The sequence below is a fragment of the Streptopelia decaocto genome, assembly GCF_964273445.1.
Source record: "Streptopelia decaocto genome assembly, chromosome: Z".
NCBI lineage: Eukaryota > Metazoa > Chordata > Aves > Columbiformes > Columbidae > Streptopelia > Streptopelia decaocto.
Genome location: NC_138657.1, coordinates 1,261,105 through 1,283,270, shown reverse-complemented (window position 1 = coordinate 1,283,270; position 22,166 = coordinate 1,261,105). Strand labels below are relative to the sequence as shown.

General features: G+C 38.5%; 1 protein-coding gene across 1 annotated transcript in view; it reads right to left on the bottom strand.

Moving 5' to 3' along the window:
• Nucleotides 1-17,032, bottom strand: part of MCTP1 (multiple C2 and transmembrane domain containing 1) — a 231,233-nt gene extending 214,201 nt beyond the window's left edge. Inside the window, exon 1 of the mRNA XM_082074225.1 lies at nucleotides 16,930-17,032. Within this exon, the coding sequence (XP_081930351.1) occupies nucleotides 16,930-16,947 (18 nt within the window). The 5' untranslated portion in view covers nucleotides 16,948-17,032. The remainder of the gene's footprint in view (nucleotides 1-16,929) is intronic.
• Between the last annotated feature and the right edge of the window lie 5,134 nt (nucleotides 17,033-22,166).

Here is a 22,166-nt window from a genome sequence, read left to right as displayed (position 1 = left end):
TGAGATAGCAAAAACACCAATAACGCTGCAGTCTCATTATTACACAATAACGTTTGACAGCTCTTCGAAAACACTACAAAGCCTGATCCATCAAAAGTCCCCAAAAGCACAGTACTCTATTAGCTTGCTTTCTATAAACGGGGACATTCCTGACATAAATCACACATATTCGATCTGTATGGCCAGAAGGAATCAGGAGTCTCCAGTCATGTCCCTCCTCAATAGCAAGACTTCAGAAGGCGTAACAAGGTAGAAAAGTGATTGTCAACCAACAACAGACCTGAAAATAATACTTTTCCAGGTAGCAATAAATAATTAGTATATAATGGGGAATGTTATTTGGTGAAGAAAATCTGTGAAGGGTGCTCAAATATTTTAATTATGCTAAACACCTTGGTGTTTTGAGCATGTGGATTCTGGTAAACTGCAATTATTCAAGCAACCTATTGACTTCTGAACAACTGTCCCGTTCCTGTAGGGAGAAAAGAAACCAAGGGTTATAGAGCCCAGAAACTCTTGGTAAGATGTTGTGACTGCCTTCAAAACTCATCACTCAACAATGGCAATTGTGGGCATGCAAGACTCCTGGCTGTACAACTTTAATTTCACATTTTGTAAGCAGGGCAGCCAACCTTCTCCTTCCCAAGTCAACAGCTCTGAATCTTGAATTTTTTTTTAATGTTTTAACTAAATCACAGATGCTGATCAGAATGGAAAAGCCTGCTTTACTGTGTGCTGGAGAGGAAGACAGTAGCTCACCTGGTGGACTAACAATAGGTATAATTAGGGAAAAAAGTCTGAATCCAGATTAAGTCTTCCCTCACCATCCAGAGAATGCAGAGGCTGCTTGAACATGAACAGGGACAGAAGAGGTTTGACATTTTGTTTGTTTCGAATGAACGTTTGGGATGATCTCTCCTTTCCCTTTGTGTAATGATTTCCTTCTAGTGCACGATCTCTAAACAGGCTTATTGGCTCTCCTACAAAGTTAACACTTTTCTTCCTGTTCATCCATGCCCTCTGTTTTTCCACCATTTTTCATCATATGTGCTGACAACCTCCATCACATGATATTTCTACTTATATAAAATGATAAAAGTAATCAAGAACATAATTTAATATTTTCTAGAGGAATACTTCAGAAAGATTGGGTCTTCCAGTCTTGCAAAAGAGGCAGGAACACTAAAGAGGTCTGATGTTCTAATGCCTTCCTAGTTGAAAATAATGCATTTCATGTTCCTTTCATGTTCCTCTCTCAAACCTGAGCTGCAAGTCTGGCAGAAGATTCCGAAAAAGGATGGGCAAACCATCACGAAGCTATGCGACAAAAACAGAGACACATATCTTTAAAATAATCCAGCAAAACAAAACAGGGAGGAAGAAATCAACCCACAACCCCAGTGGGTTGAAACAGAAACTAAAAGCTCGGTTGTAGCTCTTGGACCCGGTACTGAAGACTATGCAAGTCTGGGGGCAGGGAATAAAACTGCTTGCAGGATGTACTTCCTATTGGTAAAACCTGAAAGAGTAGAACAGGAACATATCTGGAAAAGCCTCTGCTCTGACTTTTTGGTAGAACAAACCAGGTGAGACAAGGAGGTTACTGAGCAGCAATCTGAAGTTTGGTGCTTTTTCCACCTCTGTTCACATGTTTGTTTAAGGCAGGTCCATTCCTGCTCAGGAAATTCCTAAGTTCCATGACAATCACTTGATGTGCACTCGTACCATAAAAGCTATAGTAACAGGTAATTGCAAAAAAGACAGGCGTAAGTCCATAAAACTATGAAGCAGGCTGAAACAAACCTTAAGTAATGTATGCTTTATTTACAGAATTTTAGCAGTATGGTCTTTTGACCTTATTCTTCTCTTTTTTTAATGAGAGCTGAGCTTAGTCAACAACTTTGTTCAGAAACACAGATTGTTATAATTTCCATATTCAGAGCGAGCTTCCTTTTTTTTCTTAGCAAACCCCAGCTCCTCATCAGTTCTCAGCAACTTTGAGAAGTTTCTTTGGTGGAATGTGCAAATTACAGAACTTCTGTGTTAAGTAAAATGTCAACCAGTACCTGAAAAGGAGATTCTCGTAATTCTTTCTTTTCCCCCTATATCTTGGACTAGACCTTCAATAAGACTTTAATTCCTTAATTATTAAGTCCTTCCCTTGATTATAGAGTGACAGAACCAAGAAGTGCAGCGAAATGCATTGCAATTTTCAATTTTTGACTGAACCTAAAATTTACCTGTTAGCCCAGTTCTTGACCTCCCTTAAAATGAGCTCTTCTCAGAAACTGGTTCTGCGTTTCTAATCATGCCCTGTTAGCTATCCTTATAAAAGGTCTTTAACCAATCTCAGGCAAAACTGCTGCCTTATTGGCTCACCAGAAAAACAGTTTGCTCCCTGTTTATATGGTATTTCTTAATGAAAGACTATAGTGCCTGAAAATGAAAACTTTTTATGCATTTATACAGTCTAGCTCATCTATAAAATGTCTTAATTCCTGGGGGACCAGTAAAGCCCATTAGCAAAACTAGTACTAATATTCTCGGAAAAATACTACGGCAAAACTAAAAACCTTATGAGCACTTCATATTATACTAAAAGCAACATTATCTTAATTAAAACACAGCCTCTGCAGTACATTAGATTAGCTGCTCTGGAAGCTCATTATCTAATAGTGAAGTGAATAGAACTGATATTTAAGATAAAATATGCTTCCTGGCTTTCGATTATGAGGCAGTGCATGGATGTTAATAATGCCACCTAAACAAACATGCTCCCCCCAGCACTGGATGCAAACTGCTTCCAGCTGGAAGTAGACTGAGTTTGAGTAGTCTCTGATAATTTTAGAACCTTAGATCCACTAACTACGAGTCCTTCAGTATGTTTTTTGTGTCCTCTAGTGAAACTCTCACACATCTTTTTTTGCTCTTCAAAGCTGAAAGCCAGCACATGAACATTAATAGAAGCCACAATCCTTAAAAAGACAAGGAAGACTGCTGGAAAGAAGAACTTGAATGAATGCAGAGAAGAATATACATAAAGGTAATCATTAAAAAAAAAAAAAAAAAGAGGGACAAGAAAATCAGTTTTGATTCACTACACTGATGCCTATTTTTCTCTGTGGCGTGTGCAACCCCCAAAAAGTTAATGTCCTACTTCACAATACAAGGAGAGGTTTGTGCACCGCTGAGATTTCACAAAAACTGGCATCTAAGTGGGGATGTGCCTCAGAGTTGATGCTAAAAAGGGAAGGTAATTGATTACACCTTCTTACCGATTTAAGCAGCTCACCCTGAGGTGCAGGAAAGGAACCGTCATGATCCAGGATCCCCAAATCTCTTTGAGGTGATGCACCCAGCTCCCCGTGGCTGGAGGGACAGGGGCCTCCCCTCCTCCCTCCAGCAGCTTCACTAAAATGTTATTTGCCTGAACAGCCAGAGATTCTGACTTAAATGATTTCTAAGTCTGAGGAAAATGATCCCATAATTCCCATCTCAAAGGGAACTTCAAACCACCAATGTAATAAGCACATTAGTTAGAAACACTGGATTTACACATTTGGACCAAGTGGATCAAATATAAATTTGGAGAAACAACGGTACAACTTTTTCTCTTTTTCTTTCCCTCATTAGCCTCTTCATTTGAGAAAACTCTGCTTGTCTAGGTGACAGGTAACCAATGTCTGGTGCTGAAAGTACAGCATTCTCATCTTAAACTCGTGAGTGAGAAGTCTCAGATCCCCAAGATTTTTTTCCCCATTTACAGCAAACAGCAACTGACAGAAATAGAAACTGCTTCCTGTAAGAACAGAAACAGTTAGAATAAAGCTTAATCCTAACCAGCTTACTTCAGATCTTTCATTTAGCAAAAAAAATCGGTAGATTACTGATCATTTTGCTCTCTTGTAACTTAACAACAATTTTGAGATAACAGTAGCTTATATATCAGGGAGCAGCGGAAGCTGAAAGTCTTGAATTAGCTCTAAATAATTAACACCAGTTTTTGGTAATAATTGCAAATTAAGAACAAGATCCCACAAATATTTAGCAACACTTACAATAAAACATTTGAGATTAATAATTCGCAGTGGTGAAAAAAATCATACACTCCAAGAAAATTGCATAACATGAGAAATTTGTGTATATTTTGCATAATGAAGCCCAAAAATGTGTCCTTGACAATCCATTTTGGTGATGAAGAAACACAACAAATACACTGAGGAACTACACATGTCACAGACTCAACTTTCTAGTAATGCTCAAACTAGCACATTAAACCCAGAAATGTCTTATTTTGGTGGTCTCCAGAAGCCCGTGTGTATTTTTAACATTCATAATGTGCCCTGCTGGTTGTCCTATTCCCAGGACTCACACGGACGACTGCTGCCAATAACTGCTGCTCTCCTGCCTCTCAGCTAATTACATTCTTAACTCCAAGTGGAGTTTAGAAAGGCATAATATCCTGCAACACGTTTTGTTGCTGAATAGAAAACACACCTTTCAAAGAGTGTTTTAGTGCTGGATGATGAAGCAATCCCTTTAGTCAGGTTCATTTCTACGCTTCAGAACATCAGAAGTTTTCTCTTTAGTGTCCTCCAATCTCTGCACTTGTTAAATGGTGTAGCAGCTTTCTGCCAACTTCTGACCAGCAAATAAACCTAAAATAGTGCTGCAGAATTCAGAACAAAAACTCAAATTAAAAAAAAAAAAAATCATACTCTGTGTAACATTTGTAACAGTGAGATCAGTAGAAGATCACAGACTCACAGGATGGTTTGGGTTTGAGGGCCCTCGCCAGCTCCCCAGCCCCCCTGCCATGACAGGGACACCTTCACCAGCTCAGGTTGCTCAGAGCCCGTCCAGCCTGGCCTGGGATGTCTCAGGGATGGTTCAGCCACCACCTCTCTGGGTACCTGGCACAGGCTCTCACCACCCTCAGGACAACAATTCTTTCCTCATGTCCGGCCTGAATCTCCCTCCTTTAGTTTAAACCATCACCCCTTGTCCTGTCACAACAGGCCCTGCTCTAAAGGCTGTCTGGAAAAAAAAGTACAGCTCTTTTTTTTCATCTACTGAGAACACTTGATTGCTAACGAAATTGCACACATTTTTGACCACCATATTAATAGAACTACATTAATATTGTATTTGCAATGATTCACCAGACAAGTGGCCCAAGGAATCATTCATATTCCGGCATTCTCAAATGTGAGTTTTCTAATAAGGTTTTTTGAGGGTTGAACCACGACATTGATTCAAGAACACAAGCAAATCAGAGCACTGTTAGCAGCGCTCATCTCTGCTTCTCCGTACCCCAAATAACTGAGAAAGGCACAAGTTTTAACCTTAGTGGGCAGACTCTTCTTGGGATGATGCTACATAATTTCCTATCTAGCTTGTAATCACTAATGTCAAAACACAAGTGATTCTCACACCTACCTAAGCCAACATATAATGTCTAGAACAGACTAAAAGTCAGACAAATAAGCTCTCACACTTATATCACAATGGACATATCACAGGCAAATTCTTTATTATGCTGTCCAAAACATCTGCATCCACTTTTATATTCACACCTTTCCACTGATGAAATGTGAACATAACATCTGTGATCTAATGGAAGGGCAGGAAGCATGTAATAAATCTCTTAATTTTGAAAACATTTCCAGGAATGCAGAAATCCACAAGAACACCCAAGAAGTTTTCATGTGAAAGATGAAAAAATAACAAAACATTCTGGCAACACATTATTCCTAAGCACAGAGCAAAACCGACATTGATTGGAGGCAAAATGCCAAGATATAGTAAGTGGGATGTGTCAGTCAGTACACAGAGCTGAACTTTGAAACTATTCAAGCTTACTTATTTCTATACAGAGGGAGAAGAACTGTCCCAAGTCCAATCTCCTTCAAGACTTTTTCTTTCCCAAGCACTGAATTAAACAAAGCGTTTCAGAGTCTTCATTTACAAACCCTTCCAAGGCTCTGCTTGCACATCTATAAAACTGTGACATATTAAAAATTAATGCTCTTGCTCTCAGAAGCCAGACTCCCAGTCTGCATTGTCTCTTGAAGGAGCTGGAGAGTAACATGAGTCTCTCACATGAGTTTGGGGAGTCCTTATCAAATATTCAGTTAATCTAATTCCTGAGAGAATGTGAATTTTTAAATATGGCTTTAAATGTACAGGAGTGCATTACCTCCCTGCTAAAATTTTTATGAACCACTCACTTTGAATATATACACGATGCATTTGTTTATGAATAGACAATTTTGAAGTGCATTTCATATATACACATTTCAAAGATGATTTAATGTGAGCTTTACACACATACAAAAAGTAATTTAAAACCAGCTACTATAACTGTTTAATGAGTAGCTTTGGACAGGGAAGGGGTTGCATTTGTTATTTTCTATCCCTCACTCAGGAGGTATAAATTTAATTAAACGCAAGTTGAAAACCAAAATAGCTGCTGCCCAGTAAATGGAAGAACACTTACCAGAACAGAGACAAAGGCTAGACTGAGAGCTGTAATTGAGCATTTAAAGAACAGATAAATCTCTGCTGCTCTACAATTTGTGAGCATTGACCACAATGTCTGTGATGGGCCAAACAATCAAAAGGCTGTAAGAGTTGCTTACATTTCAGCAGGAATGGCACACAAAAACAAACAAACAAACGAACAAAAAACCTCACAAACAACCAGCAAACCCACAGATCAGTTTTGGAATTACAGTGCTTCCAAAAAAAAAAATTTAGATAATTACTATTTTTCAAGTGTGTATGAAATGGCGATGGCCTAAACATGCTGTACTGCTGCTGTCTTTTCTTACCAGGCAGAAAACAAATGTAGGACAAGCAGCTTTTTGTGTTGAGATACTTCAAAAACCTCTGCGGAACAAATCCATGGAAGACTGTTCAGATTGCCCTAACCAGGTAGAAGCAATCATTACAACACCAGTGAGATTCTCCAATATTTGGGGTATCAAAGAACTGTATGAAACTTCATGACAGACAACTGTCAAAGTTCACCGATGGCGGACACTGGAGGAGATGCAACAACGGCCAGTCCGGGAACAGATTCTGAACTGGTTCCTATTAGAGACCCTGGAATTAGATCTGGTAGTGAATGAATTTGCTCCTGAGTGACGCTGAACGTCTCCAGCGCCCTTGAATTTCTGTTCATGCTTGGGGGCACATAGAAGGGAGCTACTCTGTGAAGAGATAATTTTGAAAGAATGACGTTATCCACAATAAACTCATTTGTGCTGATGTGTCGAATTCCCAGTCACTTGCAAAAGCGTGACTTCTGAGGCTTACAAAAATGCTAGACCTAGACAGGACACCATAAGTACAACAAAAGATAACAAGCCACACCTTTCAGGACTGAAGATTGAGCTTTCTGGTACATCTCTGGTTTGCTTTTACCTGTTCCTATTACTAACTATTTATATTCAAAAAAGTAGCTAGGTTATGGTTGGACTTGATGATCCTGAGTGTCTCTCCCAACAGAAATTATTTCATGATTCTATGATCACTTCAATTTTTTTCTGCCCAAGCAAATATCAACTTCATATCCTTCTAACTGTATTTAGAAGTCATAAGCTGGGAACAAATGTATCCATTCAACTCCAGTATTATCTGCATAAGGTACAATATATGCAGTAAAACTCATTGTATGGTCTAGCAGATCTGAGACACTGGATATTCACTTAAAACCGCTGCATCACCAATCACTGACATAAATGCTTTAGCAAGTAAGACCTTTCCAGATGCTTTTTCTAAATAACAGACATACATACCTTTTTGTGTGACAGTTACAATAAGTAGTAATACTAGAGAATGGCTCTGAACTAGTTAAGGTTTACTGTTTAGTAAATATTTGTTTATTGTTTAAAAGGATTATTCCCCCAAGCTCTACATCAGCTCTACTTTGCAGATTCATTTCTACTCATGGGACTCATTAGGTAAATCAAATTAAAAGTGGTGGAAACTGCACAATGTCCTCTGCTTGCAGGAGCACTAAGTGGGAATTGGGCATCTGTGGTGTTTTCATGCTCTGGTCATCAGCCAAACAGCAGGACGGGGCTGACTGGAACTCAGGATACGAATGACTGATAAGGATCCATAGGTATAGTTGCCACGTTTTTGTTTTTAATTCATTAAATAAAGTCTTACAAAACTTCAACACATCTAACGGATCAAGAAAAAAGACAACAAACAAAAAATGTTCTATATGCAGAGAGGGAATCATGGTAACACTGTTTGTGCATAGCCCAGCAATATTCAACTGTTGCTCCCAGTCATTAGGTTAATTCAAGGAACAATGTAGAAAAAACAACCTGTAATTAGGTATCCAATATCAAAACATTTCTTCATCTTCCTCTTTGAGGATGAGTAGGGGCAGAAATTATTTTTTAAAAAAGAACAAAAATAATCTAAACTGGAGCAGATACATGGTGGTCCGCACACAGATCACACAGGCACAGACTAGATATTTAAGTATAACATTGCCAGTGATGATGATGATGATGATGAACAAAACTGGGCTGGAGATTGAAGAGAGTGTCCCTTACTCAAGTAGTGAAGTTCTAGAGCAAAAGCAAAAACAGGAGAAAGAAAGTGTACCTTTTTTCCCCAGGTAGTGTCAGTCCTCCAGTGTGATAAGAGGACATGGTTATAAACCATATTCAAAGGACTCCCAGTCCTGCATTTCAGTAATTCTGCCCTACTTCCTCTACTGAGCTCAGGTGTACTGTATGTCAATTAGTTAAATTTTCTATACAGTGTAATAGTTTCCCTTCGGCCTTGCAGTTTCAAAGTGCTGTCTTTCCCTCACTCCTTTGTTTTGCAGAGTTAACACTTTAACCCCCATCTCATTTGTAATTAGGTCCCAAAGGAAGGCACGTTTTCCCTCCAGGTCAGCGCACCTTTGTAACAGGAATTTATGAACACAAATGGCAAACAAACTCATTCACGTGTGTGGGAAATCTATCCCTTCATCATCCAGCTCCGAAAGGTTCTGAACTCAGGCAAAAACCTGCAAACCCACTCGTGCCACTGACCCCCTGGGAGCTCAGCACCACTCCACCCAGGTCCTCAGCTTGGAACACAGGAAAGAAAAATTTAAAATTAAGAAAAAAGAGAGGAATGTATATCATTATCCAAGCTCTTAATCATAGGAATGACAAATGACTTACCATTGCTGCAAACAACTACTCTGTCTACTGTGCAAAAGGAGTTCTCCTTTAAAGCTCTTCTGACTTGGGTATATAAATCATGGGATTAAATGTTATCTGCTCATTTAAGTAAGGTAGAGATCTGTCAAAAATGTTTATATCTGTGGAAATAGCAATGAAAGTATATCCCTGCTACACACAAGTTCTTTTTAGAAATGTCAAGGAAAGTACAATGCATGAATAATTTAGTTTTTTTTTTTTTAAAAAATGCTCAAACCTATTTAAGGATATCATATGCTTTCTGGAGAAGAATGCCCTTTAGACTCAATCAGGTTTAACATACAGTGTAGTATACATATCATGAGAAACAGAGCAAGCAAGCGTGGTCTGATTCAATAAATTCTACAGCATAACGATCAGAAAAGAAAAAAGGATCAGAAAAACATGTATAAATTCAGAATTTCACCAATTTGGGGGCTTAAGACTCTACAGGACTATGGAGTCTCACACACTGCCTGCTCTGCAGCACCCTGATATACACCAGGTCCACCACATTGCTCAGACAAAACAGAACATCCTGAGGTGCAAAGAGGCAGCAAATCTGCTACGCACCTTGACGGGTTGCTCTCAAAGCTAATAAAAATAAGTTAGATATATCTTTTTACATGACAGGAAGCAAAGGCAGGGAGCTCCTTCCCCAGCTGACGTGCCTATATTTATGTAACATTGCAGAAGCAAGAAACCATCTCCCTTTCCCCTCCTCTCACCGCCACCAATATTGCAGGAAAAAAAATCTACCGAAGAGACCCTTCTTGCCCTGCTGAGGGACTCCAGGATTGTCATCATCCTCCTCCACATCCTTTTAGGTAAGCTGAGCATATTGAACTCTTAATGTTTTCTCTGTTTGGTATTTCCTTCAGCCTGCAAATTGCTTTTGTGACAACCCAAGACTCTCTTTTTCAACATCTTCCTAAAAATGCACACACCAAGTGCAATATTCCAACACCCTTCTCAGATGTTCCTTACTCACAGGTGAAACCAACTCTCCTTGCAGCCAGGATTTTCAGTTCTATACATCTCAAGGTCACTATAGGTTGTTTTGCTGCAATGTTAGACTAGATTCTCTGTCTGAATTGCTTGCTAACTGTGACTCCTAGACCCCTTTTATAATTTCTCCTTTCCAGGATACTGTTCCCCTCTTAGAAACACAAGATCTGCATTTCCCATCCCTCGGCACACAGGTAAATACCAGTTTTGACTGTATTTAAAAACTGTTCTTTGTTCAAATGGGGCTACCTCATAAAGTCACTCAAGCTGTCAGCTATGCCTTTCTGCAATGTGTTGCCTGCCAATTTTATTAACAGCAAATGTATTTACTTCTTGATAATTAAAGTGTGGGAAAGCATTGAATGGAATGCTCTGAAAAACCTCAGCAGAAATATTTTTGTTCAGTGATGCTAGAAAACTACTATATTTTTTATGCATGACTATTTTTAACATGAGTTTTATCGACACCACGCAGTAAAAATTTTTAGAAGTAATTGTGCAGCATCAGATCAGTTCCCTGTAATGCTGTCACGGGTGTGAAAGGCAAAGGCTGAGTTTATGCCTCAAGTCTCCCCCAGCAGCTGGTTCACAGCAGCTTCCACGTGTTTCTAAGGCATTTTCAGTAGATGTCCCTTGCATAAGCATGAGCGATCCCTTTCCTGACATGCTTCAGCAGTACTATTAAATACCTGCCAACAGAAGCATCAGTTACGGACCTTTGTTCAGTCTGCGATCACTTGCTGTATTTAAATAGACCAGATTTATAACATGAACCCACTATATTTCTTTCATTCTTATTTGAATTACATGCACCAAGAGAACTGCAAGTCAACATTTTGCCTTTTTTAACATATTCCTCGCATAGATTATTCTTTAAAAATATTTCATATTTTTAAGTGTTTCTTCAGTCACTTCAAACATATGTAATTAAGACCAGTTTCTGCTCCTGGACAAAAACAAAACTGTGATAAGCTACGTTACCTTCCAAATCTTATACTAGTTATGTTCTTTAATGAGAAAACATTCTCATAGTCACACCAGAAACTGTTACATGCCATCAGTATCAAATTATGAACTCCAGCCTTACACATTGAGCATGTTTTGACGCATTCAAAGACAAACCTATTGCAATTCTTTACAGACAATTGCCCTGTCAAAGGACTTTTTTTTTTCTTAGAATCATTTTGGTTGGAAGAGACAGTCAGGATCATCGAGTCCAACCATAATTCATAATAATAATAATTCATAATTCATAATTCATCAGTGATTAAAATAAAGACTTACCAACACCTGCCAGTCAATCTGCTGATTGAATGATTCAGCTGTAGCTCCTTCTACAGAAGGAAAGGAGAGCATGACCAGCCCACAGCTACCCAAGGGGCAGCTTCTGCTCTGTATGAAATATCACACACAAGGATTTGGATCTGGATTTCCTAGACATGCATAAAATGCCCCCTCCCCTGAAAATAACCTGAAGACGAACAAAAGAAAAGAAAAAAGATTGCTAGGAACACAATACCAAGATTGGAAGGCTGACAAATCTCAGCCTCCCACTGGATGATGAGGTCAAACCTAAACGAATGTTCACCTGGAGAGCATCTTGTGAAAACCTGCAGTTGTCAAAACCTGACAATTTCTGAGATTAACACTGTTTCACCTTGGCTACAGCCACACCATCCTCAAAGACATTAAATAAAGCCTGATAATTCCAGCGTGAATGGAAAACTACACATTGGAAAACTGGTATCAAGATACAGGGCAGCATGGCAAAACTACATGGCCGAAAGAAAGTGAATAGTCATGAATGAAAATTAGAAAGAATGTGAGATTCAGAGTCCTTTCATCTAATAAAAATCTGCAACTGGATGTTGCCAGTACAAACCTTGCTCAGAAAATGTGGCACCTGTCACAGGGTCACCCATACAAGACCACTGGTATGGCAGTAAAACACTGAACATAATACAACCACAAAAGGAATTCAGAGACTGAAATAAATTACTAAAACCATCAGAGGGAGTATTTGCAGCAATCAAACATGCAGTAAGTGTTTAGATTAGTTCCTATTCACTACCTAGTAATTCTGGCTAGGATGAGTTTCCTATACAAATGTAGGGCAAAGCACAGGACCCATAAGAATCTAGAGTGTCAGCTCATGCTTCAAGTAGTTGTTTAATTGTGCTAGCCAGCAAAATATACAATAAAAAAAAACCCTGCTAGTTCTGTTAGAATGCATGCAAACAAAAGAAGAATAAGCATAAAAGAAATGGAAAATCTGCAAGCAAATTTTAAAGATGAAGTTATTTTCAACCCTTGGGTGCTTCTAAATGGCTCACGAGACCTTTTTCTACATTTTCATTAGCAGTATGAATTTATCTAGTAGTCTAATCAGACTTAATACTTCAAGAATCACTTTGCAGACAGGTTTCTATCTTATTTTAGATATTTTTATAATAATTTCCATTTTCAAAAAGAATTAAGCAACAATGAGGAAAAAGTCAGCAATTATAGCAGCGGAACTTGAAGTCCCACGACCATGGTATTATAACACATCTGGCCAGCTGGCACTGGATAAGGCACAGCCTTGCAGTCACTGAAGATTTCAGTGGGCACTTGGGGAACAATCTCAGTCATCTTTGGCACTGAAAGACACAGATGTTTACAACAGCAAGAATTAATTACTGATGCTTATTAAAGTACTGCCGTAGTACAACAGTTCTGCAAACATCACCAGTAAAAGCATTTGGTTCACTTACAAATTGCCGCTGTAACCACTGTAAATATAATTTTAAAAAACCCAAAACAAAAACACACCACAAACAACAAAACAACTACAAAAAAACCCCAACTATTCATGTGCTAGAAACAGAGGATGGAAATAACAAAAGAGAGGTTAGACTAATATTCCAGTGTCAGCAGCATACTCCTCTGAAGGATTAAGAGCAGTGATTTACTGACCAATATTACTATTGTGTTCCTCATCAGTCACAAGGAATAGTCTGCTGGCTTATGCCTCTATGGTTACCTGAAAAACACGTTCAAAATATTTCCTAGGAATACAGCTATAATACAGTTTTTCTCCTTTGAAAAGTAAGTAGAGCTTCACTTTACTAATGCTAATTTTCAAGTGACAGGCAATATAAAATAGCTATTTGTAATCACTCTCAAAGAACTATTTTCTCTCAAAGACTTCTTGTAAGATTAATTAAACACAATTAAGATGAAGGAGCATAACTTGCATAACACACTAGAGTTTCTTTCAGAACAATTATGTAATGATATAGTTAAATAAAACTGAAACAATGGCAGTTTATTCTCCATCTCCCTCGAACTTGCTTTATATCCTAAAAGAGAGGAAGGTGAAGCAATGGCTGAAAAATTCTCTATCACTATTGCATCTTGCCTACAGAAGTGAAATACTTGCTAAGTGAGAAAATTCACAGCATCTATCTCAGAGGTTTCCTTACTAGACTAGAGATGCTTAAAGAGTTTTGATTTTTGGCTACAAATAAAGCCCTGGTTTAAAAGCACTCTACTCAATGTAGCTTCTCCCCATCAGATCCAGTTTCTGAGAGGCAACAAGCCAAGCTCTTCTCCTTGTCCCTTGTTTGATTTAAGGAGGGAGCTGCTGGAGTCTTTTACCTTCATGCGCAGGACCAGCTGCTCAGGGATACTTGTAAAAGTCACCTGCTACTTCCACATCCAGTGACCTGGAGGATCAGGAGCATCCTTGTCCATAGAGACTCCAGATCTAGGAAATCTTAGTCACATCACTTCTCTCTCATTCAGAAAGGCAGCATGTGAATCAGTTTCTCCGTTCGCATGATGAGGCACTGCTTTACCACTAAAATGCAACCCAACTGCATATATTTAACAATTTATATTTTAGGACAAAGGACTGCTGGTATCTCCTGCACTACACCTGGGACCTATTAAAAAGTTACTGGTGAACTTCACTTCAACCCAAGAAGGATTTGCCAGTAGTCTGTCCCAGTTCTTTTAAGGTAACCCCCTAACAGAACCAGGGCTAAATAAACAGGACACTCATGAAACACAAACATTTGAATTACACAGCAGCATCAGCCAGCTGCCCTGGGCAAGGCAGAGGAGAAGGGTGGGATGTCTCGGTGCCCTTCTGGTGTCACACATGACAAATGCTCTTCCTCCTCAGTTCTGTGAAAAACGGTTTCCGTTGGTGATTGCACAAAAGAAATTCAGAGTTTGACAGTGGCTCGGGAAATAACTGATAAAAGCATGAAATCATCACTGAGAAGAGGCAGCTTAGAGCAGGCTCTTCGTGATGCCATGTAACCAGAGAGCAGTGAGATCTCAAGTTTATTCTGTTATAGTGGTGATGTACATAAATGAAGATACACTTTATGCATATGCATAGCCCTGTATGTAAACATACAAATGTACATGCATATTTGTTTAATTATTTCAAAAAAACCCCACATCTGGAAGGGCCAGAAATTCCTGACTGGAACTAATCTGAACTATAGCATGTTAAGTTACCTGGCTGCCAATTTTATCCAGTACAAAAGCACTCCTTCAGGAAGGGCTCCGTGCACAGATATTTCTATTGCCTTCTGAGAGCTCAATAGTTAAAGAATAAGCTGTATTCTCTTCGCACATTGATCTCCACAGATGTGCTGTATCACAGGAGACAATCCCCAATGCATACCTGTGGATGAACACATTACGGCCTCCTTCACTGCAACAAAGATCTAATGAACCATTCTTAATTAACTAACCTGAACAGAGAGTAATGGCACTGGAGCGCCTCCCTGCAAGCAACCACCCACTGTCACCAGTCACAAAAATACTGGGGATGGAAGACAGATAGGTGCTTCATATAAATATATCAATAACTTGTAACTTGTCAAAAAAGCCTCTAAGATTTAAGCATTCAGAAACTCAAAGATCACTGTTAGTGAAGAACATTCATTTTCTAACAGACAGACTTCTTTGCCTTATTCTTAGAACTCAGACAAAAGTTTGCTTTACTGATTCCCAACTAATTGACAGAAATCTCAAGATTTTAAAAGATAGTGTAAATATGGTCAGATGAAATAACTAATATGGCATATACTCTATCATCTTGGATAAAGAGTATACTTGAAAAGTGAAATAACATCTTGACTATACCTTTTGCACACTACAAGAACAAGAACTTAAATATAAATGAACAAGCAGGATCCAGAATAGATCTGCTTTCAGAAACCAATTGTGTGATTTGTCAGATTATTCAGAAATCAGTAACACAAACGTGCATATATACATTTTTTGTGATAATTTTTCATTGTAAAAGATAATATGCCTCTTCCTTCCTGGAATTCAATATTAGCATTTCTGTTGGGGATTCCTTTCATAGATACCTTCTGTTGAAGAATTATTTTAAAGGCTTTCATCCCCTACTGCATTATGCTTAAAAGAAATAAAAATGCTCTAGCTGTTACACATAAAGCTGGAAATGTCTCTGTTGTTACACATAAATGGAAAATACATGTTATGGATTTCAACACATGCAGTGTTTGAAAAGCAATGTGTACTTGTTGAAGGCTACTAACTAGACATTATATTTAATATAAACTACATTTAAATTAACTTCAACAGCACAGAATGAAAATTTATCTTTCCTTTCAGAGAATTACCATGAAAGAACCATTTTAACTCGGTGAAATTCACTATTTTCATTATATATCTGTTCAACAGTGATTCAGAATATACCTGCTGTGTTTGAGCAAAAAAGATCAGCAGGATCAAAAATATAATACTTCTGGGACAACAAGGGCCTGCAGTTATTTGGCACCAGAACACAGGCCCATGGAACCCTTGCCCTATAATCTTAAAATGATGTGCATGTTAAAGTATTTTACCAGACTGATGTCAAAGTCATAAATTAAACTTCTACAGTGCAGGACTTGTCTCATTTAAGTAAAGATGATTATTCTGAGACTGTATTCCACTCCAGACACCTAATGAAGTAGATTTGTGCGGCACTTCATTTTGCTCAACGGTACACTGCAAAGTTCGGCAATTAATATTATTTAAGCAATAAGCTAAGCAGTTTTCCAAGCAGCAGGATCAAGTCTCCTAATCTTGGCTGAAATGCTGCCCGTTTTGGGCATGATGCACCTTGGAGCGGCCGCAGCTGCCTGGGGTTTAACTCAGGACAGATCAATTGCAGAGCCTAAGCTGAGCCTAAGCTGAACAAACCAGCACCAGAACCAGCAGCAACGGTTGTGCTGGTCAGCCCAAGACGAGACCCTTCCTGCTGCAGCTGCAATGCTTGACAGAGATATCAGTGGTTAGTAATTAAGTCATCTTTGCCATCATGACACTGGTTATCACAGAAACAGAAAGACAGGACTTGGTGAAAGGATTTCGAGGGGTGAGCAGCAGCATCCAGGTGTCCCAGGATCAGCGTCCTTCCCACAGAAACACGTTACCTGTTACCAGAAGAGCCTTAACACTACCGGAATCTACACAAATACAACAGGTTTATCACAGCGCAGGTAAAGGGAAGAAGAAAAAGATTTGTTAAAACAAAAAAACAACAAAAAAGAAAATCCCTATGCACCGAACAGAGAAGCAATTATTAAATTAGTTCCTGTGAATATATGAACTGCCAGAATGGCTCACACAGGCTCTCATCACAAGCCAATCATGCAATTATTTTCATTTACACATTCAAAACACTTACTCCTCTTGTCAAGACCATTTTCTTCGTATGTGCCCGTAAAGCTCTGAGAATGGCTCTGGAAGCTCACATGTACTTGCACACGTTCATAACACGGCCGCTCCCTTCATGTGCCGTTTCCTTCCTCCTGCAGCTCTGCAGACGGGGTAAATACTTTAACTTATCTCATAGGAAAAAAACCAAACCTAAGATAAGCTTGAGCCTGTGGAATTAAAATTAGAAATATACTCCCAGCACTGTTTGAGCAGCGTTTGCCTTGAGAGCAAAGCTCTGCCATTCCTGCAGCAATCTGACTTCTTGTTAAGTTCTGGCCGCTCAACAGCAGCTGTGACCTCGAAATAAGCAAAACTTGGCAAGTAAGCAAAAAAATCCACCTGGGAGATGTAGTCTGGACACAGTGTGGGCCGGTCACACTGTGAGTGAAAAACTCCCCACACAACTGCTGGCCTTCAACTGCTTTATTTTGTGCTGAAAAATACTTTGTTAGAAATATTTTTTAAAATACTAACACAGAAATTAAACTCCTGAAAAAGTTCCTCATCGACAAGCACACATGGTCATCAGATTGTATTTCTACATCTTCCAGCCGGAAAAAAAAAAAGCAAAATCATAACTGCAGTGCTCAGCTGATGCACTTTTTTGTACTTCTGGAACAGTTCACTCAAACACAAAGATGCAGGCAATAATAAATCCTACCCAATATAATTTAAAAAGTACTCCCAGTTTGAAGAATGTCAGGTTAATCTGTTTATGTCAGTCTGCAGGGTGCCATATGCCTTATAAAAGACTAAGTGCCAGGGCATGGCTTAAATCCCTGCTTTTGTTGTTTGTTTCTTTGGGAGGATTCTTTTTAAGCATTAATGGAAGAATTCTGAGAAGAAAATCCCCTTCCATTTGTTTTAAAACTTGGTTATTTTCCTTTCAGTTGTTTTTCTACGTGTTGACCTTAAAAACAAAACCATAGTAACAAAACGAAAAAAACATGCAAGTTGTTTGAGATCGCCCTTTCAGTGAAGGGTCATTAGCAAACACAAAATTAGTTAGTAGTCTCAAAATGTTATTTTGCATATCAAAATTCTAAAATATAATAAAGTTTAGTACTACTTTAAAAAAAAAAAAACAAAAGCCCAGTCTTATTTTGAATCCTTTGCCCTTGTGTTTCTGTACAAAAATGTGCAAAATATCTCTGATCTCTTCTAACATGTTCTATGTTTTCTCAATATCCGATTTTATGAACTGAAGTTGGGGGGAGTACATTCAGAAATGTTACTTTTCAAAACAACTCACTGACTTTTAGGGTACACAGTTTTTTTCCCTGCATCCATCCCATCTGGATTCTTGATTTTAATGTGTTTCAATCTATAGGTTTTTAATTGAAGTTCTTATTTAGTATTTAATAATATCCAAACAATTTACATTCTAAGAATAAACATGTTTATTTCTGTTTTCAAATCTAAATAATTAAGGAAGTTGAAGTGGTAAAAACTTCCTGACATTTGACAAAATGCTTGAAATAAAAACCCACTCTCTATGCTTTTTAAAATACTTTTTCTTCTGGGGCTCACAAGAAATCAGCATCCCACATACTAATTTTTAAGCGTTGATCATCAGGTATATGAGTTCTCCTTTTTTCTGTTTATTCCGGATATTTAATTTATTTTCTGATCTCCAGTTTTACCAGTTTTCCAGAACTGAAGGACACTACTTGCTATTAAAAGTGAGACCGTTTCTGTTGTCCCACAAATAAAAAGCAACCATTCTTTCAGTTTTCTATTAATTCCTTTTCATGCTCCTGGATTTTAATGCACTGCAGTACATGGGAACTCAATCTCCTATTTTTACACAGGGACCCTAAACCGCAAAAAAACCCCATTCAGTATGGATTTCTGCTTCTCGCTCAAGCACAGTGCAGGTGGATGTGAAGCTATTTCAAAACTTTCTGCTTTTATTTGGAATTTTTCTTCCTTTTTAGTGTTCTCTTTTAAATCCTTCAGTACAACCAGCAGGAGTTTCCCAAAATGACATGCACCAGTTTCTGCCTCAACATTACCAAAATTTATATCAACACTACTTTTGCCTTCCCTGCTCCCCTTTCTTTGTGTTTTTCCTGTGAGAAATCTCAGCCTTGCTCACTGCCAGGAGTTCTTCTGTAGTCTATTGTTGTTGCTTACTAAATCTTCCCTACTGAAAACTTTCAAAGACAAAAATAACTCACAGTGTTGCCACAACACATAAAAAAAGCTGAATGAGTTTGAGCAGGATCCCTCTGTAGTTCAGGAATTTCTGAGTCCGAGATTAGTGGAGACTGGTAGGAAAACCAGAATAAATTGTAATTATTTATTAAAGATCAAAGTTCTTAATTTTTGTTGGCTTCGTCTTGCTAAATGATCACATGAAAATATTACATGGGGTTTAGTTTTTACCATAAAAACCAAAAGACTTACCTGAATTCATTGCCTAAATGAAGGTCAGAAGCAGGTACCAAGAGAACACCTGCAAGAACAGCCTCCAAGAACCAGTGCAGCATCTCCCCATGGCAGTTATTCCTCTGTTCATTGATTGGTCATATATGGTATATATGACCCACAGTAAATTCAGAATACAACAGTCTATTACTTAATCTAATGCTGGCATGAAAACTGAGTTCCAGTACTATCTTTATTTAATTTGAATATACAAGCCAAATATTTTATCGAAATAGTTATCCCCAAATTTGATTACAACTGTCATTTATTTTTCCTTTTACTTGGTACATCCTTATCCTGCTATATCAATACATCACAGAATTTATAATTATTAAAAATTGCCTTCATGTTGAATTGTCCATATGAGAATATCTGACATTCATCAGATTCTAAGTCACCAAAACTCATTTTGCATTTGCATTTCAAAAGCCAAATATTTCATGCACATTAACAAAACTAAAACCCTTGCTAGCATGATTTTAGATGAACCTTCAGACTGAACTGCCCCGCTAGTTCTTATTTTACTTAGTCTGATACAGTTTGTACAGTCATCGTGAGGTATCCTACAGAACAAATTTCTCACATATATATGGGTTTATATATAAACCCATATGTGAGTTTACATAAATGGTACTTAAACAATAAAACATCAAGATTTTAATCACTATTTTTCTGAAACCTTGCATTCAGTTATTATTTTTACCACATTTTGATTTTATGCCTCTTCAAAAAAATTGTAGTTCAAACCAGTACAGGGAATTTGCACAAGAAACCTTGGGGTGGCATGGTATTAATGTCATTCTGCAAATTATGGGGTTTATTCTTCAAGACTGAAATGTTCTCTCTCCAGAAGAGTAACCGACAGCAACCCTTGCACTTCACCCTGTGCTCAGCACTTCCATAGCTGAACATGGAGACCTCCATATTCATGACAATGAAATAATTCATACCCTGACTGATAAAAGGAGACTCTAACCCACTTTTGGCAGAGATATATTTTATTTTAGATGTCAGAAACTGGAATTCTGCTCCCTTACCCCCAGTTCAGAAGAGACATAGCTACGCAAACTTCTCCTTGCTTTGCTCCCAGACATCAAGATCTCTCTCCTTGGACCCCTCTGAGTCCAGTTCCCAAAAAGCTTTTACCAGCAGTAACTGCAGCTCTTGGCCGTGATTTAGCATCTCTGAGGAGCTCCATCTCTGGGTGACTACCACAGCACCCACCAGAACACAAATGTGATCCCAACTCTGTCTTCTTTAGGAAATGGGGGAGGAAATATTCTTCCTAAGCAGTAACACCTCCTGGGAGCACTGCAGCTCACCAAATTAATTCCAAAGTCAGACTGCATGATCAGCCTTGAGTTTCTCTGCAGCTAAGACCTTCAAGTGAGTTATTGAGCTAAATCATACTACTTAACAAGTTTCCATACATAAATAAATGTCATTAATAGTAAACGCAGAGTCTTCAGTGTCCAGGCGGGGCTCAACAGTAGGCAAACACTGACACATACCCATGATGAACGTGGAAATTTCTAAATTACACTTATGAAAGGTATCTATCACTCAGTTCATCCACACACTGATACACTCTGTGACAGAAGGGCTAAAATCCTTTCGCTAGGAGAGAGGACCAAAAAAGCAATAGCTAACACCTGGCAGATCAAGTCCCGGCTGACACTAACTATTTTTCTAAACTAATCATCACAGCACGTAGCTGTCTAAGCATTACTTTTCATCATCTGTAAGTACATGCAAACAGATTTAAGACATGAAACACGTATCTGGCTGAGGATTCAGCTGCTCCACGTATACCAAGGCTGACAAAACCACGGCCGTGTCTGATGGAGAAGCAGGTAATGCTGCCAGCACCGACAAAAGTTCTTCAACGCTTCAGCCCAAGAACAGAACGTGCTGCATTCGAGGTGACTAATAAACATTGGCTTGTTTTTAAAAGGTCACCATGTGTTGCGGTAAGAGTCCCCCTCTCTGCATAGCTCCCCACTAGCCCAAATCTTGCTTGGGAGTTTAAGTTCTTTTGCTGGAAAAATGGTGATAAAAACAAGCAGCTGAAGCCAGCACCCCAGTCTGTGATTATGGGGTTCATCCTTGAGGAGATAAATAAAAAAGAAGGAAGGAGGGGCTGAGGCTAAAAAAACAGGACACCATAAAACAATCAGGAACACAGTACTCTCTCTGGCACGCTGACAGTCACCTGGAAAGATTGCATTACTTGGCAAACAGAAAAGGGAATACTTTCCACTCCTACCCTGTATTCCTTTTTGGTGCTTCACTCTATCAGATTGCTCTGCCTCTTCACCCTTTTCCTATTCTTCTTCCATTTCTTTGCTACTAGAAGCATCTTTGTCAAACAAAAAGTTTGTGGAAACATCTGAGAACCTCAACATCAATTTAGAACAATTTGGTCTTCAAAGTTTTTAAGAAAACACAAGGAAACTGATATCTAGGATAGATATTCATGGAATTCACCAAACTTTAACTTGTGGTCCACTAAAATCTTGATTAATGCTTAAATGAGACCTTTAACAGATAAAGTTTGGAGTTGTTATAAATCTCAGTCTCACAAAAGCTTTATGTGGAATTTTAAAATATAATAATCAGAAGCTGGTACATGGCTTCTTTTCTTCTGTCATGTCATTTTAGCATAATCCTTCCACAAACTTCTTGTTTACAACGTTGATTAAACTGTCTTTTAATAATGCCTTGATAAGATTTGTCAATCTGTATCTTATATTTTATGAGACGGAAGGTTGGGAG